This window comes from Pezoporus occidentalis, unplaced genomic scaffold, assembly GCF_034315485.1.
Source record: "Pezoporus occidentalis ecotype Australia unplaced genomic scaffold, CSIRO_AGI_Poc_V1 ctg11, whole genome shotgun sequence".
Taxonomy (NCBI): Eukaryota; Metazoa; Chordata; class Aves; order Psittaciformes; family Psittacidae; genus Pezoporus; species Pezoporus occidentalis.
The window spans coordinates 7,169,468-7,196,789 of NW_026912886.1; the positions used below are offsets into that span (position 1 = coordinate 7,169,468).

A 27,322-nucleotide genomic window follows, 5' to 3' on the forward strand; every position below is an offset into this window, starting at 1 on the left:
CACCTCTTCCTCACAGGAGTACTAGAAATGAAATGCTATCCCAAGGAAAGTAAATAGTCTAGAGGAAAACAATGCATTTTAGAGTTCTCTTCAAGACATGAGCAGGCCTTTAAAAACAGAAATTTCTAAGCATTGCTGAATCTTCATTGATAACCGATGCTATTTAAGGAACACCTGCCAAATGTGGTTATTCTAATTTATACCTTTCTTCTGCCCAGTATCAGCTACTTGTTGCTGTACCAGAGGGAAAAATACTTGAAATGTGATTTGTTATTATAATGAAAAAATGCAAGTAGGGTTGCTTTTATTATCAGGACACACACACAGAGGCTTAGGGGGGGGTCCTTCAAAATGGGAAAGTCAATTAAAATACTGACTTAAATCCTAGAACATCTCTCATTGAGCTGTGAAGTAATTTTCATAACCATTTAAAAAGACTACCACAAGTTACAGTACCTCTGTTTTAGATAAACACTGCGCTGCAAGCAAAACTTACTATAAAAATAGACTCTATTTAATAAATTTGCATATAATACACTATAAAAATCAAACTGTTATTACAAAGGTAAACAAAAGTCTGCATTAATATTTCAAGTAACTTTATAGCGTTTCTTCAAATTATGTAACATTGATCACAAAATGGACACAGTAGAACCGGTTTTCCCCAATCCTCACACTTTTATTTTAAAAAATCCTTATCTTTTTCCTCCTCCAAAGGAGGAATTGCTGCTTGTGGTTTAGGTTATAAAGTGGGACATCAAAAACATTATCTTGCTGAAGAGACTGTAGATTCCACTGCGCTTTTTTCCATGCATTTGTTGCAGCCTTTTCCTGCATTTGAATCCTGCAACATATTGAATTGTGTGACAGTGGAATTCGATTTGTCAGAGTTGAGGAATGAAGAATGTTCTGGGTTAGTTGTCAGGTGGCCTCTACTGGAAACTTTAACGCGGCTTTTTGTGCTGAGAATCTTGCCATTGCCAGTAGAAATGTCTCTCCAAGAAGTAACACTTTCATCTACAGGAGAAAATGACCTCATGTGAGGAAACTCCTCACAGTGTGCAGTTTGTGTGTGCGCATTAGCACTGGCTTTTTGTTCAGGATACAAGAAAGGTGTATCACTACAATCAAGGCTTCCGTTCACAGAACTACATTCACTGCGGCTTCCTTCATCTCTTTCTGGAGTTTCTCGGAAATCAAATTTCTGAGTTCTTTTAGATTTAGTTTTCCATTTTCCGTACGACTGGATACATTTATCCTCTTTCAAGACCGTTCTTTCACCCTTGCTCTTAAGCATATGAGTTGGCCCAGAGATGGTATGGCCATTTGTAAAGCTTGGTGCATGCGTGTTTTCTAACATTACTTGAAAAGCAGATGGAGAAGCACTCTGATGTGCTATATTACTAGCAGCACATAGGAGTCCTTTGTCTGCATTTACAACGGGGCCATATTTTTCTCTTCTTCCATCTTCATTTGAATAAAACTCTGGCACAGCATCTCTTGAAGCACCATCCAGATTTTTAGAATTATTCCCATTTTGAGTATTTGAAGTCACTGTTTCATGAAGCATATGTTGAGTTTCAGCCTGCACTGCATCAAACTGCTGTCTCAAGTCATGTGGTACACGTTTCTGGACAACTTTATCACCGGCTTTTTCGGTAATGCTTTCGCCACATGATTTGCTTTCCATATGGTTTGACCTAGCCTGAAGCACGCGATCTCTTTTTGTGTACTCAGCTCCAGGTGGCAGATCAGAATTTAACAGCAGAGCTACGAGAGGAGGGAAGGAAATAGATTAATTAAAAGAAAGATTAATGCCAGAAAATAAAGTTCTTCTGTTCGTTTTTAATAAAGAATTATAAGTGCTGTCAAAACAAGCAGCTTATACTGACATTTCCATTAGCAAGCTTATAAATAAATAGTACTTCACTTTGCATCTGCATTTTCATTACTACATGCATTAAATCAATAAGATCAAGAAGAGAACAACTACAGAATCCAACATACCTGACCGGGTAGATTTGCTCTGGGGAATGTGTCGAAGAGGCATTTCAAGTCCTTTAGCCATTGTAGCAAGCTTGCTGGCAGCATTCATTATTTTCTTTTCAGCTCTGCCAAGAATTGCAGAACATGAAAAAAAAATTAAAGTTTAAGGGTAATTCCTTTTCAACTCTGCATTTTACTTCAAGGTAATGTTGGCAAGAGTCAAAGACTGAAAAGACAGTATGCCAGACTGCTCAGCAGTGACCCCATGCCAATATGAGCAGACTGGCAAGACTTTAGGTCAGACACCATTTGCTCCGACACACCTCTTTCAAAGCCAACAGTAATTTCCAAACATACTTTAACGTACCCTTCATGTTTCCCATTATCAGCAAGCAGTTCTTGAAGGCATGTCAAATAGCATTTGTGCATTTTCCTTGCCGTCTCTTGGCGCTCTCTTAAGACCTCCACTTTGATCATTTCAGCAGCTCGCTCCTTACTTTCACGGATATAACAAAGCATATCACCTAGAAACACAATTAATTAGTAGCAGTTTTCCCCCAGAGAGGTAAAAAGCCAGTACCACAACCTGAGATTGTCTAGCAGACCTGGAGCAAGTCAGCAAAACCCTGAATTTACCTGCCAACATTCCACCCAAATCCCTGTGCCAAGTGTTGCCTACTGGATTAATGCCACCAAAGACCACAGTGGGTCAATATGAAGCATCAGACAGGAATTCAGTTGTCTGATTCTGCATCTTAAGCAGCAATAGCAAACACTAAGCACAGGGATTTGGGAGGAATGTTGGCTGGTAAAATGTGGATCTAGGAATTCCTCAGTGGCAGTGTAGCTGGCTTTGGCGACCTGCTGCATTCAAATAAGGCCCAGTGTTACACTTAACCCTCTCTCTTCAGCCAGAAGGCTGCTGATCAAGACAGATGGCAGGATATAGGAGAAGAGAAAAGGAGGTTCTCTTTCAGAACAAGTTGCAGGGTAGATGGATTGTTTGCTGGAGAAACAAGATCAGTTCTCAAAATACACTTCACTACTTTACAAGACATAATACAGTGCGACAAAACAAGGGTGGCATAACAAGGCTTCACCCATCGCAGTTAATCTTGTCTAAGATTATGGTGACAATTCCATTTTTCACATCCACTCTAGTAAGAGGGAAAAATTTACTTCTCATACAATTTGGCTGTCAGATTCCTGTGCAAGTTGGCTGAAGAAGGAGGAAGTGACAAAGTAAATTATTTTGCTCTCCTAACTTTTTAGCTAAGACTTCAGTACTTACACTTAATCTTGCTCACAGCTTTAATGTACTGAGCACGCATTTCTTCCAGTCCTTTCACAGAGTCAGAGGGTGTACAAGGTTTTGAGACGCCTCCCTTTGACAGTGACCTGAAATGCATGTAAGTCACACTGCACAAACAAAGCAACTTAAATCTTACCAAGAAAGAAAACCCAGCAGCTTGTTTAGCTTTTTTTATTACCTTGGTGGTGTTCCCACGTCTTTCAGTTTAGTCTTCATCCCAGAGTTTTCTGCAATTAGAGCTTCTAGAACATTCTCATTATCTATAAAATGAGAAAAGTGATGAACCATAATTCACTGCACTTCTCTACATTCAAGTTGAGTTATTACATAAACTGCTGTCTCTGGTATAAGAGCTCAACGTCACAAAGCATCATCAGCAAATGTACAGCTGTTGCAGTAGCAAGCACTTGGAAATCGATCACAATATATTTCAGTGAAGCCTGGATATAAAAGTTCTCACACAGTAATTAAACAAATGTAAAGCCTTCATATGCTATTACTAACATTATACTGGAGGCGAAACTTCAGGAGGTACCAGGTGTACATGTAAAGAAAGGACAGAGGAAAAATATTAGGGTTGTTTTGTCGAACACTGGAAAACTATTAGTTTATGGGTCAGCAATTGTGCCTTCTTTGGAATAGATAAAATTGTCTTTGGGCTAGAAAAAAAAAACCTGTCTCTTCTTTGGAAGAGATAAAAATAAAACTTGGTTGTTGTTGGGGTTTTTTGCTTTGGGTTTTTAATAGCCAAAAGCCGGTATTACAGAGGAAGGCTGGATTTCCATGCTGAACAGTGTTCAATGCTACTAACTAGCAAACAAATATTAAAATGAGCCACCACAGAGAATGAGAAGATAGTGGAGCGGAAAAAGTCCAAAGCATAGGACTTCAAGCTGATACTGAAGACTGTTGATCATGGTATACAGATAGGTCACCTGTGGGTCATCTGAAAGTTAAAGAACCTTAAAACCTATGCATTAGCTATGTAATCTAATTCAAGCAAAAGATTATTTTAAAAAAAGGTATGGGAATTTACTGTAACTTGAAGAATTGCTGGATAGACCCATAAAAATCAACAGTTGATTACCAGCTTTCCAATTTTAGGAAAGAAAGCCAACACAAATACCTACAATGAATGCTGAAGGTACCTCCACTGCACTGAGCCACAGAAGTTCTCACATGAGCCATGGCCTAAGGACAACAGACTATCAACACACAGTGGAGGGCATGTCTTAAAGACAAGTCTTCCTTCTGGAAGAATCAAGGCTTTCATGGTAGAATATGAGGACCTGAGCCCTGGAAAAAGCATGGACAAGTTTGGCTTTCTTCCTTCTCTAGGATGGTGTGTGGAGAAAAGCAAAAAGTAAACAGCCATCCTGGAACACAGAAAGAAGCAATCTGTGGCTTTCAGGGATCCTCATTTGTGGTCCAAATCTCATTTTGAGCAGCTGCAAGTTGTATCTATGATGACCTTGTGAGACCAGTAGCCTCTGTTTTCACTAACAGATCTCCTATGACCCTTCAGTCTTTCCTCCAGTCCCCAGGGAAGTTTACACACTATATGGTTGTCAACAGAAAGAATACAGAAATAATATTAGGCAAATTTTTGTGACTTACCCACCTGGCCGGGCTCACACATCTACACGCTGGCAAGAGCCTTTCACTTACCAGCATACAGCATTTTACTCCTCCTCACTAAGCATAAGATTTATTACAGCACTCAAATGAGACTTCTCATTTAAAAAACAAAAGGAAACCACCACACCCCCCCCAAACCACAGCCTTTGGCAACTGAGGCTATTTAGTAACTTGGTACAAGCTACTGCCCCACAGTCAAACCTGCTCCCAGCAGCCGCAGAGACTTTTCTACAGTTACTGTAGAATTGTTACTAAGACAATTCTGCGGAGTTACTGACCCTCAGGATGCAGAACCTTCAGCAAGTCCAATTCCTGCCATGCTCAAGGACAGCCTTAAAAAAATGCCCTGAACACTATTGTGTACAGCTTCAACTGATTAAAACACTGCAGGGAGAATGACCCTCTTATTCAATCATCAACATGTTTTCCTTCGGAGAAAACATCATTCTCTTTGTTCTGATCCTTAAAACAAAGGGCTTCTCCTGACTTCAGTACAGCTGAATAAAGGGATGGAGTTCCTCAGATACCAACTGAATGGGGACTGTGCTCCATATGGTATATTATGCTCAATTAGGAAATAAAAAGTTCTTGAGCACAGGAATAAGAGAAAGCAGGCAATTCTCCTACAAATCCTCTCAGAAATAAACCTAGACAAAAGGAATTCTTGTTGCTATCAGACAGATGAATCAATATGACTTGTTCTGAGTGAAAAGCCTGCACTCAGGGCCCATAGAAGACCCAACTGGAGGAGTAATCATAGGCATGACAAAGGGGTTTGGTATGCCAAAGATATTTTCATCCTTGTCAGCCCAGGTTCTACTATGGCCAGAGACTCCCACCAAAGTAAATAAAGCAATAAAGGATGAAGTCTATTATCCTGAGAGGACAACAGGTGTACATGATGCAACAGCATCCACAATAAACATAGGCAGCAGTATCAAGTCAGATAATTTGCAACTGACTAAGCTGATTGATTTCTTAAGTATGCATACACCTACTCCTTCCACTGAAAACTAAATCATGCAACAGACAGACTCATGCAGCCAGCAAAGCAGAGCCACTCAAAGGTGTCTTGAGGTGACTAACAGTCCTAACCTTGGTTTTGCTCTAACTTAGCTACATGTTCCTTTCACAGCAAGCTGAAGATGTCTGTGGGCTATCTCCAGCTCTCTTTTCAAGCCCTGGCACACAGTCTCTCTTATTTTAAGCTCCTGGCAGCAGCATTCATAGCAAAAAACTTCCTGAGACCCAACATTCCTTTTTGTACATTTCTCACCTGCAACAGTAATTGCTAACAGTTATACATCAACCATGAGACCCAAAAAAAAACAAGCCCAATCTTACTATTTCCTGTGCTCTGCTCAGTCTGTCTCTTGCTGGAAGTCATATAACACATTAGTTTAATTAAAATAATCACAAGAGGCTGGAACCGTATTATAGAAAGCACAGCAGCATCTATCAGGCAGTTCAGCCCTCACAGCCTCAATGCATTCCCGTCAGTGATGATTTGAGCCTTCACTCAGAGCTATGAGACCTGTAGGTTGAATGTTTAATTTTTAATTGTTTTTTTCAAAGCCCAGCTGCCAAGCAGGGTCTGCTGGAGTCAGCTGAGGGATGCTCTCCCAGCTGGGAAGCCTCACATGCGGCTCAGTCTAGTTAAGTTAAGAAATTCACAAAGACTGGGCTACTTCCAGGAGAATGATGGCTGCTCTTTATAGACAGGACTGAGAGCTCTAGAGGCAGAAGCGCTGCACTGCCTGTATTGTTTTGTCTTAATAGACAGCTTGTTATTCTGATGTTGAAAGGAATTCAAGCCATACTATAGGCATAAAGCCAAAGTCTCTCTTGGGTTTTCTTGCTTTATGTTTTTCTGTTGCATAAGAATTCAAACTAAACAGAAAACCCCAGAGATTTCTGTGCCTCCCATGAAGTCTTCCCAGCTAGACTGTCTCCAGCTTTGCCATATAGTACATATGACAGCTCTGGGAAGAGCTACAATGCTGCAATATATACTGGGGGGAGAAGGAAGGGAAGGGGGAAGAAGAGAAAAAAAACAACAACCAAACAAACAAAGAAAACCAAACAACAAAAAAATCACCCAGGGATTTGATTTTTTTCAAGTAAACTCTTGATCAAAAGAATCAGAAAATACCACCATGCCAGGTGACATATAGATCTTGACACAACAATATCTTCTACATGAATGCAGAATTCTTTGTCTTGTCTAATAGCAAGAACAAGCAATATAATCCAATCTTCAAAGCTCTGATTTAGTATCACCCATGGTTTAGACCATACCCTGCTCATCATGATAACACTGCCTTATTTATGAGCCATTATACACCAAAGGTATTAGTGCTTCTGGTCAGAACCTGCAGCAGATATGGCAGCTACTTCTTTACTCCTGAAGGATGGCTTTAAAAAGCAGAAAGCTACTAGCATTTAATAAAACTAAACCTCAAAGCCTAGCATGCAGTTAGTAAGCAGGAGAAAAGTACCATTTGCTGCACAGTTTGTGACTGTGACACAGTACAAGCTTATGCAATATTAAACAAACTTACAGCCAGAAGAACCCCATCTTACTGTATCACCCAGATACTCACTAATTAATTAACTTATATCGATAAGACAATAACTGTTAAAGACTTAAACAAGCTTAATTTGATAACACATAATTTGTCAGATTAAAACCAAACCCAATACCTTTGTCTGTTCCAGTTTCCTGCAAGGGCAGCTGTCGTCTTGGCCTCTTTCGTGCTTCTACTTGGTGTCCAGCACCAGACACAGGAGGTCTCACCATGTCCCCAGTTTCTCCTTCACCATGATGCAGGCATGAGTATGCTTCTTTATTTACATTACTCATTAGCTCTTCATATTTCTGCAGTTAAAAAAAAACACTTCCTGAAATCCAACATGCAGCAAAAACCTCAGGTGTCCTCGCTATTTTAAAGTAGATTAAGTAGTATGTTATGTATAAAAACAAGCAACCCTGGCCACTAAATAGCTTTAGTAACCGTAATGCAGGTGCTTTAAACCTGCAATAGAACTGTAAATCTCAAATCAAACTGTAAAACTCATGTTTTCCTCAAATCAGGAGGAAAACATGTACTCCAGCATACAGAAATTTTACTTTGCATAATTCACTGCAACAGCAGTAACTGGCTATCTCAAGTTATATTTTGAAATGTCAGTAGCCCTTAACATTGCACAGCTATAAAACATCTTTGAATACTTGATGCTGACTTGTTCTTTAAAACATATCAAGCAGAAAAAGGGGCTGGACCCATTTAGACCTTCTGCACAAATACAGGTAGTAGGACAGGATTATCTACATAAATGGAGCTCCTTTATTTATTGTTATTATGGTAGCATAAGAGAAGACATTACTAAGAATTTAAAGATATCACTGGATAAGGTGGTTTAAGCCAACCAATGTTCTGAAGTTCAAAGGCATTTTAAAAAGTTTACCATGAGAGATTCATATGTATTACAGAAGGTGCTTCAGGCATAAAAACTCCCCTTCTGATTCTCTTTACCGTTGTAAAAATAACTCATGCTAATAAAATCTGCAAGGACCACATTCTGAACAGAATCATATTACCACTAAAAACTGGTTAGTATTGTTATGAGAAATCATTTCCTTTTCTTGAAAAACATGACGATTTCTTTCTCTGTCCTATTCTTGGATAATTCCCCTGCTGCTAAATGCTGGGTGGCAATGGCATTTTCAGTGGGATGCTCCCTGTAACTAAAAAGTTACTACAAGCATAAGCATTGCAAAAAGAGGCATTTGCCAAAACAGACAACAGAAGATTTTATACCAAATCCTACTTAGCCCCAGAGTTCTCTAGAAGAGGGTAAAATGTCTTTCCTCATTTGGGCAGGCACACTGAAAAGTGTTTCCTAGAGCCACAATAAAATTAAGCAAGACTATCATTCCCGAGATAGATCAGTTTGTCAGTTCAGTTCTACTACAGATAATTTGCAGAAAAGATTTACTGCTTTAAATTTTCTTCCCCTTCTGATACAGACAGTGACATGATCTGCAGTTACTGTCCAGTCACCATTATGACCTGCCACATTTCTAAAAAACAAAACACAAAATAAAGAGCAGCTATGCAAAAATTCCACCTATGAGGTCACAAGAGGCCTCAACAGGCTCTCAAATTTAAGATGGTGGATTCATCTCCTTAATTACGAATCTTGCCATTATAGAATGACACTTCTAACTCGGCTTTCTCTTTTTCAGAGACTGAAGAAATCAGAGCTACACCCATCCCTTTTCACTTGCTAATGGTAGTTTTAGCCCTCTTTTGTAGTTTTACAGGACTATTGTGATCAATGAACTCAAATGTTGGATTCTCCAATTTTCAGGATTACATGGATATTTTATTTTGGGAGGAAATGCATATGTGTGACTTCCCAAACTTTCTGGCTGTCAGTTATAATTTACAGAAATATTACCTCTTTCCATTCTTGCTCTCTCTTTTCCAGAACTGCGTAAAGTGAGGATGTGTAGGCCTTCTGTAAGCAAGCCTTCAGCTTGTCTTTACACTGATGGCTTGACTGAACATGGATGTCAAAACACTTCTTCCAAGAAGACTTACTATGTGAACACTTGACAAGTTCTTCATTGATTTCACTCAACAAGTACTCAAGTTCAACCAGAGTCTTCTCCTCATACCGATTAATTTCATCCTGCAATCTCTTTGTCTCCTGAGCCTCCCATTCTCGTTGCTTTTGGTCTAGTAACATCTTTATTTCTGCTTCTTTCTGAATGGAGAGATCACACTTCTGCTTTGCAAGATCCTCCTTTGCTGCTGCAAGTATCTCTTTAATTCTGTTTCTGTGATCATCTAAGAATGATCGGTAGTCTTTCTCATTTTGCTCTTGTATCTGCAGGATTTCTTCTTGCTTTTCTTTGTTCCACTGAGCACGGGCTTTTGCTAGTTCTGCTTTGATAGCTGCAGGGATTTCTTCTTTCTTTAGCTCCAATTCCTTCTTGAGAGAAGTTACTTTTTCTTCAAGTTCTTTCACCCTTGGTGCAGATCTCTCTGTACTCTCATACTCTTTCTTCCATTTCTCTTCAGCAGCTGAGAGAACGAGGGCTAACTGGTGAATACATAACAGTTGTTATAAATATATACATACATTTACATACACATAAACTATCACATTGGGTCATTATTTATTGGAGATTATGCTCAAATTACTTAATGCAAGTATAATCCTATATAGGAAAAAAATAAAAATGGATCAGAACCAGAGTACACCAGAAGCACCTTTTCCTAATGATTCCCCACCAATGTCTGCATTCATTCCTCAGAAATATACAAGTATTTTGGGCTACCTGCTTTGCTGCAGTCTCTTTGTGCTCTTTCTCCCATTTTTCTTGCTCTATCTTTAGATTTATTTTGTACTCTTTGAGGTTTGTTAGTTCTTGCAGCCACCTGGTATGAGCTTGAGTTAGAGCTGCATCTACCTATAAGCAGATTAAAAAAAACCTCCTTCAGTCACCATCGAATACAGTTTATTATTACTTTCATGTAGCAATGAAAGAACAGACTTCAATTGGGATAGCCTGTGTTTACAGAAACTAAAAGAATCAGACCAGCACCATCTGATGCATTTCTTGATGCAAAACTGATACCAAAATGATAAATATTAAATTTACCTTTAACAAGGTGGTATAAACTAAGTCAGTGTTGCTCGGTTCTGTTCAAAACTCCTGCAAAGCTTGTCCAGCTATATGAAAAACTAACAGCTAGAAAAAAACAAGCTTCATGCTTCTTTCATGCAGAAAGTTTTTAAGAATATATCTCTAATCTACCAAATATCAACTACTGAGCTTAAGAGAAAGTGGAAAGCAACACTTTTTTTTTGTGACTTAATTGCACACAGCAGTTTCACAGGCTCCAGGCAGACAGAACAATTATTTGTTACCTGGCTGGCAAGTTTTTTACGGTATTTATTTTCCAGTTCTATTTCAAATTCTTTTAAGGCCTCTTCAGAGACCATCTTTTCTTTCACAGCATTCTGGGTCTGCAGCCTCTGGTCTTCAACAATCCCTTCTAACTCTTTAGTTGAAACTTCATCCACAACTGTTACTTGGTCAGTTTGGCTGCTGCAGTCATTACATTCAACTACAGTTCTTCTCACTTCTTCCAGCCTACTTTGCCATTCTCTTTCTATTTTTGCAAAGACTCGTTCTTTATTCTAAGGAAAAAAATATCTTTAAGAAAATCTTCCCAGTACCCAAATAACTCAAATTTCACTGTATTTAACGAACAAAACTTTCTTTACACTAATAATCTTTCCTAACAGAAGAAGAGCAAAATCATGCTAAGAGGACAGAGTCTGGCAGCTCATCACAGCTTTATTCCCTGGGATCGGATACAGAAAGAACTTTTATATGATAAGTGAAAGAAGCAATAGAAAGCATAACCGCTTGCCCAGGGATCAGGGTGGAAGACTCCAGCATATTTTCAGCTGTGACATTCAGGACATTCTGCACGTTACTTTAAAGATCTAGGGTTTTCTTTTTCTGAAATATTAAGCATCCACAATACCTACTGACTTCTTCAGAGGCTCATGAAGTGACAGAACCCTAAAAGCCAGTTCAAATGGCAGAATAATAGTGCACAAGTATATTTACATAGAAGTTCCTTCTGAAAATAAACAGAAAACAAATCAAAACAACCCCTAAAATAAGTTCCACACCTCTCTTTCTTCCTTCTCCCAGTGAACTTTGGCTAATGCAACTTCCTGTTCAACCTGCTGTTCCTTTTCTTCCAGCCACTGCCTCTTTGCTGCTATCATAGAACTGTGGTGTTTCTCTTCAAGTTCATTCCTCAGAAGCTTAAGAGAGTCTTTTTTTTCTTCTAGAAGCTGTTTCTTGAGCTAGAAATTAAAAAAAAGAAAGTATTCTCCAAGGCATAATGAACTGCTCTGGCAGCAAGTGAGAAGAATGCATAAGAGATATGATTAATGCTCTAGAGCTCTGCACTGATCTTCCTGAGGACACCTGAACAAGAGATTCAGCTATCAAAAGGAGGTGGTTTAAGGCATGATATCAGAGGTTATTATAGGTTATTGCTCTAAAATAAGTTCTTTCATCAAGCATCTTTATTCCCAGCATATTTTGAGATGTACCTCTTTGCTGTACTTGCTTAGCAAGATAGTTGACCTACTTCAGTCATTTCGCAGTGTTTTATCTCCAGAAAAATCAATATAGCAGCCAGAATTCATTATTACTTTAAATAACCACAGTATTTGCAGATCAGTTTTATACTATATAGGAAGAAGAAAACTTGTAACATCGTTCAGTTTTTTGGAAAACTGTCTCATTAATGTAAAACCTCACATTGAATGAGCAGTCCTCAAGCATCAGAATTATGAAAGTTGACTACATGAAAGCAAATAGTTATTTGAAAGGTTATTTCTACAATATTTTAAAACTTGGGACACTAGTATATTATCTTAGCCACCAATAGGTTGTATTTATGAACTTCATGATATAGCTGCATGCCTTCCAAGTATCTTCCCCTAACAATTACAAAGTTAAATACATTTATGGATATCAAATCTTGAAAACAGTCTGAAGTAATACAGTTTACAGATATTTCCATTAGTACCTTTTCTTCCTTCAGCTGCTGCTCTTGCTCAAATTTCTGCCTTAAAGTAGCTTCTAAGTTGTCCTTCTCCCCACAGACTCCGATATAACATTCCTTCACTGCAGTCATCTCTCTGTTCAGCTCTTCTATGTTAGCCCTTCACAGGACAGATTATTTATTATCAATTACTCTTTACATTCACAGCCCAGCAATTCTGTATTAAAAAAAGCATGACTAGAACTGAAGGCCAGACAGGAAACGTGAAAGTTTCAGTAAAGTGGAAAACAAATGGTAAGTCTTACTTTAACTCCAAGATTGTCTCTTCATAAGCCTTAATAAGCTGCTCTTTTTCTGCAGCATGCTTCTCCATCAGGTCTTTCTCAAAATGCGCTTTTGTATCCTCATGATGTTGCTGGTAAGTTCTTTCACACCTATAATTTCAAGAAAGGAAAGGCTTTTCTTCCCCTTTTAAACAGGGTTCAATTCTTCCTTAAGAAAGAAACTAGCTTTCTTATATTGATCTCCACTTGTACCAGATTAGCAGGCAGAAGGTTATATATGCAGGCTAAAAGTCCACAAATGGAACTAAACACAGTTAAGAGACTTACCTGTCAATGGCTTCTTGTCTGTCCTGATCAAAATCCTGAACCATCTTCCTCATCTGACAACAGAGATCTTGATTTAAGCTTTTCAGGTTTTCCTCATTTTCCTTCAGTTCTTCAATAGTCGAAGTACAGTTCTGGCCAAACAAGGGTCAGGCAATAGATGAGTTGTAAAGAACCCTAATTGTAGGTTTTAGCAGCGGTGGATGTGTGGGTGTGCTTTTGTGGGGATAAGCAGCGTCTCTCTTACCTCAACTTCTTTTAGCAAAGTTTCATTAGCCTTTCTGAGTCTCAAAACTTCTTCGTTGACATTATCAGAAACTGAAGGACTGGCCACTGAAGTGTCATATAGATTTGCAACAGGCTGAAAACACAACAAAAGCACGGTGATGTCTTTTGAGATATATATGATTAAGATGCTGATGCTTTCAGAAGTTAAAGCTACAAAATAAAAATTGCACTTAGAAGAAATAAACAACACAAAAGGTAATTATTGCAGTGGAAAATAGGATAATATCACTATTACACTAGAGGAACTCTTGAAACTCATAGCATCATGAAGGTTTAAGAAGCTCACACTTGATGTTGAGCTTGCAAGCTGAATGACTACTATCATCCAACAGACAGCACACTTCTCAACATATTAGATTCCTATCCCACATCCAGGTCAAAATATGTAGATTACAAGAGCAGATTTTACAAGTCTGGTCAATTTGTAAAGGGAAAGTAATAATGGGGTGAAGAGAGATAGAGTACCAAAGAGATTCTTTATTGATCAAATTAGATAGTAAAGGCCATCTGAAGGCAGTCTGTTTAATGTTCCATGATATAACTTCACAATACTACCTACTTTCCCAGAGAAATCACAAAGTTTTTTTGGCTAAAGAAAACCTATTTTCCACAATGAGATTTAGTTCTAAAAAAGCAGAGCAGCCATTAAGTTCTATCAAGTAAGTAAGCCATTGCATCAGAACTCACCTAATAACACTGTTAACACACAATAATAATAACATACAATGCCTTCCAAGTCCCACTACTCTGTTTCTTTTGCACCAAATACACAAATCACGGCATCATCTAAATGACAATACTTTCCTTAAAATCAATGACAGATTTACTTAGTTGCTATGAATACTCAGCTGTAATTTTTTTCATCCATTTTCATAATAAGTTCACTTAAGTACAGCACATCTTGAATTTTTCAAAAGTGTAAACAAACCAACCTCTGACTCTTTGGATGCTTTTTCTGCTTTCAACAACTGCTTGTATTCCTCTGAAGTCTTCTGGCAATCTTTCAGATCATTTTGTAATTGAGTAATCTGGTTTCTCTTCATTTTATTACTGCTCAATAAACGTTCCAGCTCGGCTTTTAATTCTACAATGATTTCATCTTTAGAGAGCTCTTTATCCATGTCTCTGTTCTGCATTGCACTATTAGGGAAGACAAAACTGGTTCAGTATTTAAAAGACAAAATACATTTATCTGAAAAGTAGTGGCAGCAAATAGAAGAGCAACTAACACTACCAGAAATAAAGATGTCTAAGAGGTAATAGTAAAAAGAATGAGAGAACATGAATACAGAAGCCATATGCTTTGCTTTTGCATCAAGTCGCAGTTAGCATACAGAAAACTTGTTCATTCAGCTGTTTCCCCAAAAGATTCATTCTCAAATTATGTGAGGTTTTTTGAGACAACTCAATCGGTCGTTTAAAAAAAACAGCTTCAGCATTAAGTAGCTATGTAGAATCTTTGATCAAAAAGTTATTCACGCATGCAACCCATACAATCCAATAAGTCCCTATAATATCGGAAGATTTATTAGGCAGCAATTAGGCATCCAGTTTATGGTATTAGTTCAGTTTCCTGTTTCCCAGATTACCTGGCAATACAAGCGAAATTTCAAGTGTGTACCAAAATCCCTATATGCCGATCCAGTAAGACTATCTTGTACACATCACTTATAATTTGATTTAACTTTTTTCTTCCAGAAAGAATCACATGATACCTGCAGAACCTTGGTTTCTTCCCAGTGATTTTTTTAATTCCCAGCTCTACATAGGAATCACCCAGGTTTGTATGCACCTCTCCACCTGCATCGTTCAAAAATACTCCAAGCTTGGCAGCAGATTCATACAAAGCTATTTCTTCCTTCAGTTCCGTTAATTCTTCCTTAAAGGAAGAGACAAAAAAAAAAAATTACACTGAGCAGAGAAATTCCAAGCAAACATCCAGGTTAGACAGATGTATGATATTAGATGGGTAAGCCCACAAAGAGTTTCAGCTACCAACCTCAGCTATAATGCTCATCCCCCCTTAAATCAAAACAGTAAGATATTTAATAAAATTAACCTGCAAAGCCTTGTTCATGTTATTGCTTATCATTTGTGCAGACTGAGCTTGTTGCAACTGAAACCGTAACTGATTTGTCTCCTGCATCGAGCCTATTGCAGGAAACAAAAGGGAGAGAAAGAGCAAATCATAAATGTGCAACAAAGACTATGCAATCTGAAAAGAGATTACAAACGTAGCAATGTTGATTCTGGTAACAGGGATTACTCTGTTTGTTTCCTTGACCTCACCAATATCTACTACATACATTACTACTAAAAGATTTCAATGTGTAAAAGCAGACACAAGTCAAATACACAGAGAGCAGAATATTTCACATGCTATTCCTACTGCTGTAAGTTTCCAAGATCCAGCCTCCACGCACAAATACAATTTCTTTCTCATTGAGATCTGAATTTTGCATGGTAATTCAAGTCAAGTGCCTACAGCTTGCTCTGAAAGGCTGTTATTTAGTCCCAAACTGAGTTTACACATACATAGCACAAAACGCATATAAAAACTTTTATAACTCTTGTTTAGGGTTTTGGTAGTATTTTTTGGCTGGGGTATTTTATTTTTATTGGGTATTTTATTTTACACTTCAGTCTAGATTTAACTAAATTTCATTTAAGTCTGACTAATGCACTGCATAGGAAATGGTCTAGCACACATTTAGCTTGATGTTGATTCTACTTCAATAACAATATAGATGTGCAATTTCAGACGTTGAAGAAACGAAGCCATTTTTGCAAGGAAAGATAAGGTATGAGTAAAAGGCTGACCTGTTTGCAGTAAATTTGCACATTGCTTTTGGCTTTCTTCTAGGCTTCTTGTCAGTCGATTTATTATTTCTGTTTTTTCACATTTAGTTTCTTCCAGCATTTTTTCAAGTTGCTTAACATGCTCTCCTAGATTTTTGCACAGCTCTTTCTAGGAAGAGAGATTATTTTTACTTGAGTTACAAACATCTAGCCATCTAGAACAGTTTCAGATACAGAAAGAATCAATACATACAGGTCACAGGGAAAAAAAAAATAGAATCAATCTGATGCCTAAAGGGGTAGAGGCCAGCTAAATCTATCACTGATCAAATGCTATTCTTGGCTCACAAGTCACCTCTTACAGCATCAAAGTTAAGTTTTCACTAGGAGACAGTAAGTATACTCCTATATAAACATCCATGGATGCGAACCATTTGTAACTTCCCAGAGCAGTTAAGTTTCCAGCCTGTCAGATTATCCTCTGTAATTCTTCGCATATAGTTAGTTTACTGTAGAAAAATCAAGCCTTCACGTTATTTACATTAGACCACAGTTTAACTCAACTTAAGTTTATTTTGACTGAGCTTAAGCCAAGCTTTCAAGTTCCAATGCTCCGTAAAAGAGGAACTGTAGTTTTTTTTCACTTGATATACAAAGTAGACCTTCATAAGGCATTATTAACAGTTACCTACACAGACCTGGAAGGCAGAGCACCTCGTCTTTACGCCTTTTGACTTTTCTATTTTCTCTCAAAAAACAGGAGGCCTCTAAATACCCCAAATATACTCCATAAAAACCCCTTTTTTGCTGCAGAAACAAAGCTGTGTAAGCTTTGTTAGGCACCATGGTCCTGTTTACAAGCAAGAGCTAGTTATGCTTTCAAACGCACAACCCATTTACTTTTGTGAATATTTATGCTGAGACGAGAATTATAGTCCTAGAATTAATAAAAATAATTCTATTTCCATTATGTGAAAAAAGAGGACAATTTATTAAGGCTTGACTACATTGCTCTGATATTTCTAATAGTGTAATGGACTTTTGCCAGGTAGAATAATTTTAATAAGGTCTATAACCATGCGACACAGTCCATATCAAACTCCATCTCAAAGCCAGCCTTTTCTCCCCCTTCTCTCCTTTCAAATCCATACTTCTCAAATACAGTGACTGTTCAGTGGTCAAATAATTTTTTGCGACTAAAGCTTGGCAATAAACTGTTAAATAAACAGTTCTTGTAGCAAAAATATCACCTCATTTCCTAACTAGGTCTTTTCTTTCCCAGATTTATTTGCCAGTACTCTTTCAAAAAGAGGATGTGCACAGAATGAAAGCTCAGGAGAGAAACTAAGACAATGAATTCCTGCATCCTCCACATCTGCTATGTACGAACTCACAATCTGAGCTCACAACTGCCTGGAGATGTTTATAAAAACATACCACACAGGCTCTGTAATATTGAGACTTACATAGAATTTCCTTTCCATTTGCTTAGCTGCTTCCACAAAGAGTTATTATAGGTCAAAAAGTGCAGTTTAGGAAACACAGGGAGCTCTACAGCCTCTCCAGTACAGTACACAGGGTCTTAAAATAATTTCTCACCTGCTCTCGGAGTGCAGATTTTGTAGTCTCAAGTTTCTGCTCTAACGATAATACTTGCTTTTCATACTTCTGTTTGAGTGCTGAAATAATGCCCTCATGTTGCTCTCTGGCTCGCTGAAGAGCATCTGATCGCTGAAGTTCTAACAGCTGTTTCTGCATGCTTTCCATGGCTACCTCTGCCACTTTGGATTGCTTCAGTAACTGTAGGAACAGTATTAGGATAGCTCCCAGTTACATATATTCTATTTTTGCTCCAATATTCCATATGACAGTTGAGGATTTTTTTGTGCAAGAGTTGCTAAAAGTCCTCAGATAATGCCTGGATTTTAATATAAACTATTTTCCCCCAACATGTCCTATTTATTCATCATATATTCAGGTTCTGCAACGATCATAAAGAGTGTTTCAAGAGACTAGCACTTATGTTTAATGCAAATGCACCACAAATGGGACTATAGATATCTTCCACAATAAAGAGTTTAAATACATTTATAGTACCTGCTCCTCATTAGTAGTAAGATTCTGAATTTGAGTTTCGAGTGCCTTTATTTGACCTTCAAGATGCACTTCCCGCTCCTTTCCATTCTGATAGAGTTTTTGAGACTCACGAAGACTAACAGCCAAACCATCTTTTTCATCTTAAGAGAGAAACAGTATAATTGTGTGAGAATGTGGCCAGCCACTCAGCAACTTCTGGGAACATGACTGTTCAGTATCCCTGCTCTACAGAACCATTCACTGTGATCCCGCTGTCTCACACCATGGCCAAGAAGCAGAAGGCAGAACAAAAGCATTCAGCCTCCATCCAGTAACGACTTTCACCATCTGGTAGCTTGAAGGACTCCGATATATTGTACCTTCAGAACCCTAGTGAAACAAGCCCCATTGTGTCAGCACTAGGAACTAGCCCCATCCCTTACATCACTTAAAAGAAGAAATTAAATAACAACCCTGGAGGAACAGCCAAGACACGGCAAAATAGATGCCAGCTGAGGTTTTCTCTCTCTTTTGCTACTTTTGCCTTCTAAAAAATTATATTAAATCTCTAAGCTTGTAACTTTTCATTTGTTCCTATAAGGGAAACCAAGACAACCACCAGTCTCCACTACAGCTTTGATCATTTGGGAAAAGCTTCTCTCTATATACAGTTCAGAAAACAACTTGTTAAACCAGACAGCACCAAAACTCCTTTTTTTTTAATAGATACACAGTTCTAATGAGGCTTTATATATATGTATATATATATATATATATATATAACTGTACTTTTAACATACTACTTCAGCAAACTTCTCACTTTTCTGTACTTTTTTAATGCCTGGCACACAGGGACTCTGGAATACAGTGATGGCCTTGAGAATGCAGTAAAAGAGCGTTATGCAGTCAGGCAGCTTTCTTTACAATAATACTGGGGGGAGAAGGTTAGGTCTATATATCCCAAATCAAGTTTATAAATAAAATCAATACGTGCAGAGACACTATCTAAGTCAAAGTTTCAGAATAAAAAAAATTGCTAGATACAAATGAAATCAAAGAATTAACACAAGACATTTTACCTGTGACCATTGAAAGCTGATGATTCAAATACCTAATCTGCTGTGCACTCTTTTCTAGCTTGTCATTCAGTTCTTCCAGTTGTCTTTCCCTTGCTTTATTTAGAACTTGAAGTTGAAGGATCTGCATATTTTCTGACGAATCTGCCAAATTTCAAATAGCACACAGACAAGTCAGCACAGTCAACTAACCAAGAAACAGTCATAAGTAATTTCTGCCCCAAGATAATCTTTTATACAGTGCCAAATTAATTGTTGGTTCACAAAATTGGAACAATTTTTAACCCACGTTTGACTTACATCACCTGAGTTGCTCTGGTAGCAATGAGATGAAGAATTGTAGGAACCATCAATGTGATTCAAACCCAAGAGCAAACCCAGATACAGGTTTACAGGCTGTGAATTCCCAGAGTCTTGTAGAACCTATAGATTTTCAAGATGTCTAACAAGCAAAGAAGTTTGATCATTTGAAGTATGCTTAACAGAAAAGACCAATGTGGCATCAAGCAAAGTATGCTTCCTAAGGTATAGCAAATCATTATTTTCCAATATTATAAAGACCAAATGCCAGCAAGACTTAGGATCAAGCTACCAGAAATAATTCCATTCACAGTCTCACCAGACAAAAATACATTTTTCATAGCCTGAAATTCAAATACCCTGATCAAAAAGAGCTAATTTCTAGATTAAGGGGTGAACACAGACACAAAAAAAACAACCCCCAAGCAAACAAATAGAAACAAACCCCACATAAACACAAACTCGGGGCTCTCACAGCACAAGCTTAGAGCAAAATAAAAGTCACATACATCAACATACTTTTAGTTGTCCTCTTACTAGAAATCTACTGAAATAAACAGACTTTCTGTTGCTGGTTTCCAGTGGACTTTTCACACAGTTTATTTCAAGTCTAAACAGCAAACACTTACTGTCACCACTGCTCAAGAATTCATGTTGCAAGTCTTCAAACACATCATTTCTTCTGGTTCCTTCCTGGAGTACTGGCATTTTTTGATGAATGCCATTTTGGTATGGTTTATAAGTCACTTTGTAAGATTCTGGTGATTGACCACCAACAACATCAGATGCAACAAATTGCTGTTGTGACAATATATAGATAAGAGAAAATACATTAAAACTACAACTGTAGTTCTGCTTTATGAAAACATTTTTTATTTTACATGCTGACATTAAGAGCTCTAGGAGCTCTTCATTTTCAGGCTCCAACCCAGCGCACCATTTCAATGTGACAGAAATTTTCATGAAAGCATCCACTTTAGGAGTGCAGTGAAGTCTGAACTTCAGTAGAGTAAGTACACACTTAAGTGAATCAATCACATTCACTCTACCTCATGGAATTCCACCTAGCTAACAAGAGTTAAAAAAACAACAAAACCTATGCATATATGAAAACGTAATTATTTAACATTTCATTGTTTTAAATAGACTACAGAATCTCCCATTAATGTTCAAGATGATAATAAGAGAATAAAAACATTTAGAAATACTGGAATCATAGAACAGAATCACAGAATCAACTAGGGTGGAAAAGACCTTTAAGATCAGTAAGAACAGTTGAACTACCCATAGTTAAAGACCTGTGAAAACTTTCCATAAGAGACAGAAAATTACATCAGCTTCTGAAATACCTTAAGATGTTCCTTTGGAGCATCTGCAAAATTTATTATCTTATTTTGCTGGTTGTTAAATTCTGGTTTATGGCCATTTGTATACGGCCTGAAGTTTTCAGGAAGATGATACACATTGTTCTGTTTGTAGCAACTTGGAGCACTAAACTCTTCCCTACCAAGATACACATCATCAGGATCCTCTTGACCATTCTGGCCACAGTAATCTTCTTTAACTTCATATAAAGGTTTCTTTTCTTCCTCGTTATGTAGGCCATTCCAATTATTGCCATGTTTTTCAACATGATCATTTTGCTGGTCACACAAGAATTGCTCAGGGTACAGATTTTGTCCTTCTTCATAAACCTATGAATCAATAAGAGGTTTAGAATTGCTTTCTCAAAACTTGGATTTCTCCCCACCTCCTTTTTGGTAGGGTTACCCTTAAATTAGAAATACTTCAAATTAACAGCAAAACACATTACCTACATGAGAAGCATTTCTCGAATGAATTTAAATACTATTTAGCATATTATGAACAAGCAGTTTCTAATAATTATATGACTGCTCATACAAGCTTACATTTTGAGGATCACTTATCAAGGGATGATCATTCCACCTTCCGTCATGCTTCCCGGACTCATGTGATCTAGAGAAATACAAGCAGCTTAACTATGTATTTATAACCTCAGGAAAAAAAAACCAACCAAACAAAAAAACCAAACCATCTCTTTGTTAATCTAGTTTGTTTCTCATGGAATACAAACCATACAGCTCTCCTTTTACTTGGATTCTGTTTATGGACCTCATCAGCTGAGACTTTGCTTTAATCTCAAATGCATAAGAAATGTAACAAAATGATGCAAAATTCCTTACTGCTCCTCAGACTCATGTAAGCTACAGTCCGAATAGCTGGAGAGCTGGTCTCCACTGTCCTCCAGCATGTCATGGGGAAGGTCTGTCAATAGTTGTTGCAACTGAAATAGAACAAACAACATTCATTACATGCCTTTCAAAAGGATGCATACAAATTCAGTCCAGAGAGGCAGAGAGGGACAAAATAGGCCACTTGCACAAAATCCTGTTTTTTTTCCCATTTCTGGAATTCACAGAGGTACTTATACCATTATATGCTTAATAAACTAGAATACCAAGCAAATGATTTTTGGCAAGCTCTTGCTAAAAGAAAAGAGCCTCACGAGAAAGATGTAAGGAAAACGCCACCAGATAGACATGTCCCAGGGCAGACTACTTTTGAAGAATGATCTGCAAACTAATCACATCAGGGTTTCTCCTTCCTAAACCCCAGGCAAGAGAGGTATTGGACAGTAAAAACATGCTCTTATCTGGATTTGAATCCAGACTTCTCCAAAAGAACTTGCCAGTCAAGAAGTCATCACTGCAATAAGTGGTTTGCTCAGGTGCTCAAATGAAATCACCAAGCAACTAGACATGAACAGAGAGAAATATTACCAATTCTAGTTCAGAAAATAGATAGCTGTGCCACTAAAAAAAAAAAAAAACAAACCCAAACCAAACCAAACAAGACCAAGCACACAACCAAACCACACCTGAACTTACTTGTTGTAATGATTCCCATATAGATTGTACCTCTTCTTCCAATTTTCAGGGAGGCTTTGATCTGGGGCCACTCACTGGGCTTCTTACAGATCTGAGCCATGAACTCTTTTTCTTATTAGGTGACTTGAGAACTACACAATATATTCAGAGTTATTACATAGCGTCTCTGAACCCTAACCCTATTTTTCGCTGCACTCTCAAAGCCTTTGTTAGTAAAAGCTGAAACATTAGCTGCCCCATGCTAAATACCTTACTAGCTTTTCTTTGTGAAACAAACAAAAACCATCAGCCAAAAAAAGTTTATCTCAAACATACCCTGTTTTCTCAGACACTATTTTACATGCTCTCTAAGACCAACAGAGAGGTGAGGACAACTTTTCTACATGTTTGCAGGACAGCAGAGAAATAAAAATTTGTTCCTGGAAATTCACTAGTGGCATGAAGACATTTCCCTGTCATTAAGGCATTCTCTAGATTCAGTATATCTCAGCTCCAGGAAGCAGGAAAAGAAGCATCATTCACTTAAGATCCCCTTTCGTTTGCCCTACTTGCAACCAAGAACCAACTCAAGCACCACAGGTTGAAGATTATAATCCTATCTGTGCACACTCTTGCTCACCCACTCTAGCAACACTACAGTTATTTCACTGCTTGTTCTGCACAAACAGAAAATCCTTTTCTGGGTTGAAAGTTTGGAACAGAAAACAGATTCCCTACAGTGTTTGCAACAGCGTCTTTCCAATTGGTACAGCTATTGTTCTACTACACATTTTTGTGAGCATTAGTCTCTGTAATACCTGCTCTCCAGACAATCATCCTGAAGTATATACTGGGGATGTTACCTGACATGAACGTGACTTACCACCCTGTAAGAAACCATTATACACATTCATATTAAACGCACACCAATCGTCTTCATGAAACAGAAAGAACAGAAACATCTGAAGTATTTCAACTTCAAATAAATCCCAAAACATTTGAACATAGTTTTTCTAGAGATTAAAGTGTGCAATCAGATTTTTAAAAATGGTTTCTCATTTTTTTCTAAGCTAAGCAAATTTTCAAGTAGAGATGTTGCTTTCCAAGTATTTGTAATAAGTGAAAAAAGCTGCCTAGAAATACAAAATATAGGTGACACCAGCCTTTTCCATTTGGACTACTGGATAGGCAAGGAATTAACAGTCTTCCATCCATTACATATGACATTGAAATGCACTTAAGATGCACCATCTCATTATGTCTTTACTTTCTATGCCACCCTTGCACAGCACAGCTTGCACTCTGTTTTGCTCTTAACAAAGCCAGCACAGATTTTTATTTTTTTTTTTAAAACAAAAGAGAGATGGGAAGAAGCCAGATACTCAAGCCTTCAGATCTAATAGTTCTTTTTCACCTCTTGTTCTCTTGCATAATCTTCTTGGTCATAGTCTTCATCTTCATGTTGAGTTTGCAGAGCTGCACTATCAAAGTCAAGAGACATTGTTTTCTAATGTTTTTGCACATCCAGCAAAACCTATCACAAGATAAGAAAACATCAAACATGAGAAAAAGGCGAGGAAGAGGACCAAGAAGTGCCCTCCTCACTTCCTGAATTAAGTAGCCAAACACATACAAAAATATCATCTTTGAAACAAAGATTGCACGTTACCTATATCCTTCACTTAAGCTTTTGTTTCTCAGCATATCCAATGTTGCTTGTTTCTAAGAATTTAGCACATAAAAGATTTGGGGTGTTCCTATGTTGACATTATTGTTGTTGACTTACAACCAGGCATTATTTTCTTCAAGTTCTAACACTGTATGTTATGCTTATGTTCTAATACATGCTAATAGTTATGCCCACTTCTCAATCTTGCTTCATTTATTTCTAAAAAATAACTATATTTTGCACCAAACACTGGAAGCATGCTATTGCTTGCCCATTTGGATAGCGGCGCTGACTGGAAAAATAGTAAAAGTACCAGGGAAACAGGGAATGTATTGTGTCAGTTCCAGATTTCACTGCTTAATGAAGAGACCGAGACTCCCAGGAACTTGTCCACACTGAGCAGTGAGTTCACAGTAAGGTACAGCATGTAAGTGAAGTGTTGGCCCACATTTGGCTGCAAGGTAAGTTACTCCCTGATGAAGAGACACTCCTGGCAGGCAGTTATGAACTACAAAGGCCTGATGAAGATTTTACAGAATGGCACATTCTTTGGTCATACAGATACAACACATACTGAAGTCCTCACTCAGTATAAAATGAGCTTTACAAGCTGAAAGACATAATGTGCCACTTTACCGTGTTTAAGTGACCTGCTTGCCAATGATACTCAGGGTAACTCCAATATAGCTAGCAGGAGCACTAACAACTCAAGTACGTGTCTCTGGGAACCCCTTAAAGCACCAGCTCCCCCAGTGTGACCACCTGCAACATGTCTCACAGTGAGTGAAGCAGCCATGTTCTCCCGAACCCGCACCAACTGCAGACAACCACCTGCCCCACTCCCCTCTCTTCCCTTCCTTAAACCCTTTCTCAACCCCACCAGCTGAGGAGCCGGACGAGGGATACAGCCCCGTTTCACTCGCTCATGGCCTGTGAGAGCCGCAACCAGTCACGGAGCGCCGGGAGGGAAGGGGAGCTCGTTAGCAGCCGCCTCAGTCCCTCACGGTGGCGGCGCGGGGCCAGCGGCGAGCGGGGACGATTTCTGCCGCTCACCTCCCGCCAAGGCCTCCCTGCCCCGCTCTGCCGCGGCCTCTGCGGAGCAGGAGGCGAGGAGCCAGCCCACGGCCCCGAGTCTCACCTGAGCCGCCCGGCGCCGCGGCCACCCGCCTCCACAACAAAAGCGCGCCCCGCCGCTCTTCCGCATGACAACCGAACCCTGCCTCGGCCGCACTGACTGACAGCGGCCGCAGCCAACCAGAGGCGGCAGCGGCGCCCAGCCGCGCGGCAGGGAGGGAGGGAGGGCGGGGCGAACCCGCCTCCGCGGACTGTTCGAAAGCGGGCGCGCGGGGCCGCGGGAACGTGCCCGGGTAGCTGATTGGCTAAGCGGCCGACCAATGGCTGCGGCGGGCTTTAGCAGGGGGCGGGGTCTCTCCGTGACGTTAAGAGTGTGCGCGCAGGGGGGGGACGGGCCGGAGTCACCCGCGAGACGTGGCTGTTGCCTGGCAACGGGCGGTGGCGCTGTCGCGGGGTGATGCCCTCAGGAGGTCGCAGCCCGAGGGCCGGTTCTCACGACATGTCACGATAGGAGCTGGCGGGGTGACACTGGCATCCTTCGTTGTCGAGCAGCGGCTTCCCGCCTGCACCTCAAGGACAGGCGGCTTGCAGCCCGCCTGTCCGCCCCTTGGTGGCGGAGGTGATAAGGTGCGTAGTGCTGAGGGCCCTGGCTGGGCGGCACACGAGGAAGCCCTGCACGGGGATGCGGCCTTCACCTGCTGACGGGAGCAGCCGGGCCGTCGCCAGGCAGCCTTCCTCAGGGTGCTCAGGGAGCCACTCTGCTTTCAGAGCTTCGAATCACACAATCACAGGCTGGTTTGGGTTGGAAAGGACCTTAAGCTCATCCAGTTCCAACCCCCTGCCCTGGGGACACCCTCCACGAGACCGGGTTGCTCAAGGCCCTGTCCAACCGGGCCTTCAACACCACCAGCTTACTTTAATCTGTTTTCAAAAAGTGCTTCTGAGTAAACTAACCTCTTCCACAGATTTGCCTGTAGCAAGCATTCAAAAAAAAAGAAGAAAGAGGTTTTTTGAACAATGGGTGTTTGTTCCGAGATGAGGCAGATATGTAATAGCTCCATCTGGTGACACTTACCCTCAGCAATAATAATGCTGCCTGCTTGATGTTGGAGCAGAAAATGGAAGCTGCCGTAGGGGAGAGGCTTTTGGGTCACTTGTTACAGCATTCTTATTGATGGAAGCAAATAAATATGTGTGCTAATGTGATTTAGTGAAATTTATAGGAGCTGATAATCCACGTATCAGAGCTCTGAAAAAGAATGACCATGCTATCCTTGAAATATGCCATTATAGGCAGCAATAGCTATTCTTCCCAGGGGTTTCTAGTAACCATTAGAACAGAGATTACCAGTTCTCTGCAGCATTTTCATAGCATGAAACCATTAAACAAACAAACAATCTACATGTGCCTTACAATTCATATTCACTTTCTCAAGAACAGTATTTTGAAAATCTTTCCAAAATTCAGGTAACTTTCTTTTTAGCATAGTTACTTCTAAGACTTTCACACAGGAGGTGATAGTGTACTTCATATGAGATAGCTGGTCCACAGAGGATAAAAGCAGCATTAATAACTAAGTGAAAGCACATGTCAGAAACCAAAAACTGAGTTCCTAGTTCCTGCTCCAGAAATATGAATGTCATTTATTCTAGGAAAATGTCCATTGTCTGCAATGCATGTATATATTGTATTTGAATTGTATCTAATTAGTTGGGTTCTTTGCTTTCTCATCAAGAGATTTTGAGACACTTGTTTACTGCACTAGCACCCAATTATCTCCCAATTTTCTTCCCTTTTTCCTTCACAGTTTTGCTTCAGACACATCCAAAAGCTGCAGCAGCAACAAAATGAAGTTTCTGGTCTTACTTCTTTTTAAGCCAGTGATATTCAAAGAGGGAGATACAGACTGCATCATACTGCGATCCAAACATCACACACTGGCTCAGGATGATTTTATGCGTTTGTAAAATGAAAACTGGTGAAGTGAAATAAGTCCC

At 39.2% G+C, this 27,322-nt stretch overlaps 1 protein-coding gene across 4 annotated transcripts; it reads right to left on the minus strand.

The window, feature by feature from the left end:
• Positions 1–498: 498 nt before the first annotated feature.
• On the minus strand, positions 499–25,518 carry CEP152 (centrosomal protein 152). 4 transcript variants are annotated; one of them, XM_062628890.1, is made up of 27 exons: positions 25,389–25,518; positions 23,996–24,115; positions 21,898–21,998; positions 21,604–21,670; positions 21,043–21,387; positions 20,323–20,491; positions 19,397–19,537; positions 18,339–18,478; positions 17,841–18,041; positions 16,263–16,410; positions 15,502–15,593; positions 15,158–15,321; positions 14,375–14,582; positions 13,402–13,515; positions 13,158–13,288; positions 12,852–12,980; positions 12,571–12,706; positions 11,657–11,836; positions 10,880–11,152; positions 10,287–10,418; positions 9,401–10,048; positions 7,640–7,814; positions 3,477–3,558; positions 3,278–3,384; positions 2,354–2,510; positions 2,008–2,111; positions 499–1,770 (listed from the first exon to the last, which is right to left on the minus strand). In XM_062628890.1, exons 2-27 carry the CDS (start codon positions 24,080–24,082, stop codon positions 767–769), a joined length of 5,235 nt encoding a protein of 1,744 aa, XP_062484874.1. In that variant the 5' UTR covers positions 24,083–24,115; positions 25,389–25,518; the 3' UTR covers positions 499–766. The 4 variants fall into 4 exon arrangements, with proteins under 4 accessions (XP_062484874.1, XP_062484890.1, XP_062484880.1 ...); XM_062628906.1 differs by lacking the exon at positions 10,880–11,152 and having other exon boundaries at positions 25,389–25,517; XM_062628896.1 differs by lacking the exon at positions 10,287–10,418 and having other exon boundaries at positions 25,389–25,517.
• Positions 25,519–27,322: the final 1,804 nt, after the last annotated feature.

What these genes read in the sequence shown, in the direction of transcription:
- CEP152 (XM_062628890.1), bottom strand. Translation starts at nt 24,082, where the DNA reads ATGTCTCTTGACTTTGATAGTGCAGCTCTGCAAACTCAACATGAAGAT. An exon ending in AATCTGCACTCCGAGAGCAG is followed by an intron (nt 16,411 to 17,840) that starts GTGAGAAATTAT and finishes CTCTCTTCCTAG; the next exon opens with AAAGAGCTGTGCAAAAATCT. An exon ending in AGCTGTGAGCAAGATTAAGT is followed by an intron (nt 2,511 to 3,277) that starts GTAAGTACTGAA and finishes TTGTGTTTCTAG; the next exon opens with GTGATATGCTTTGTTATATC.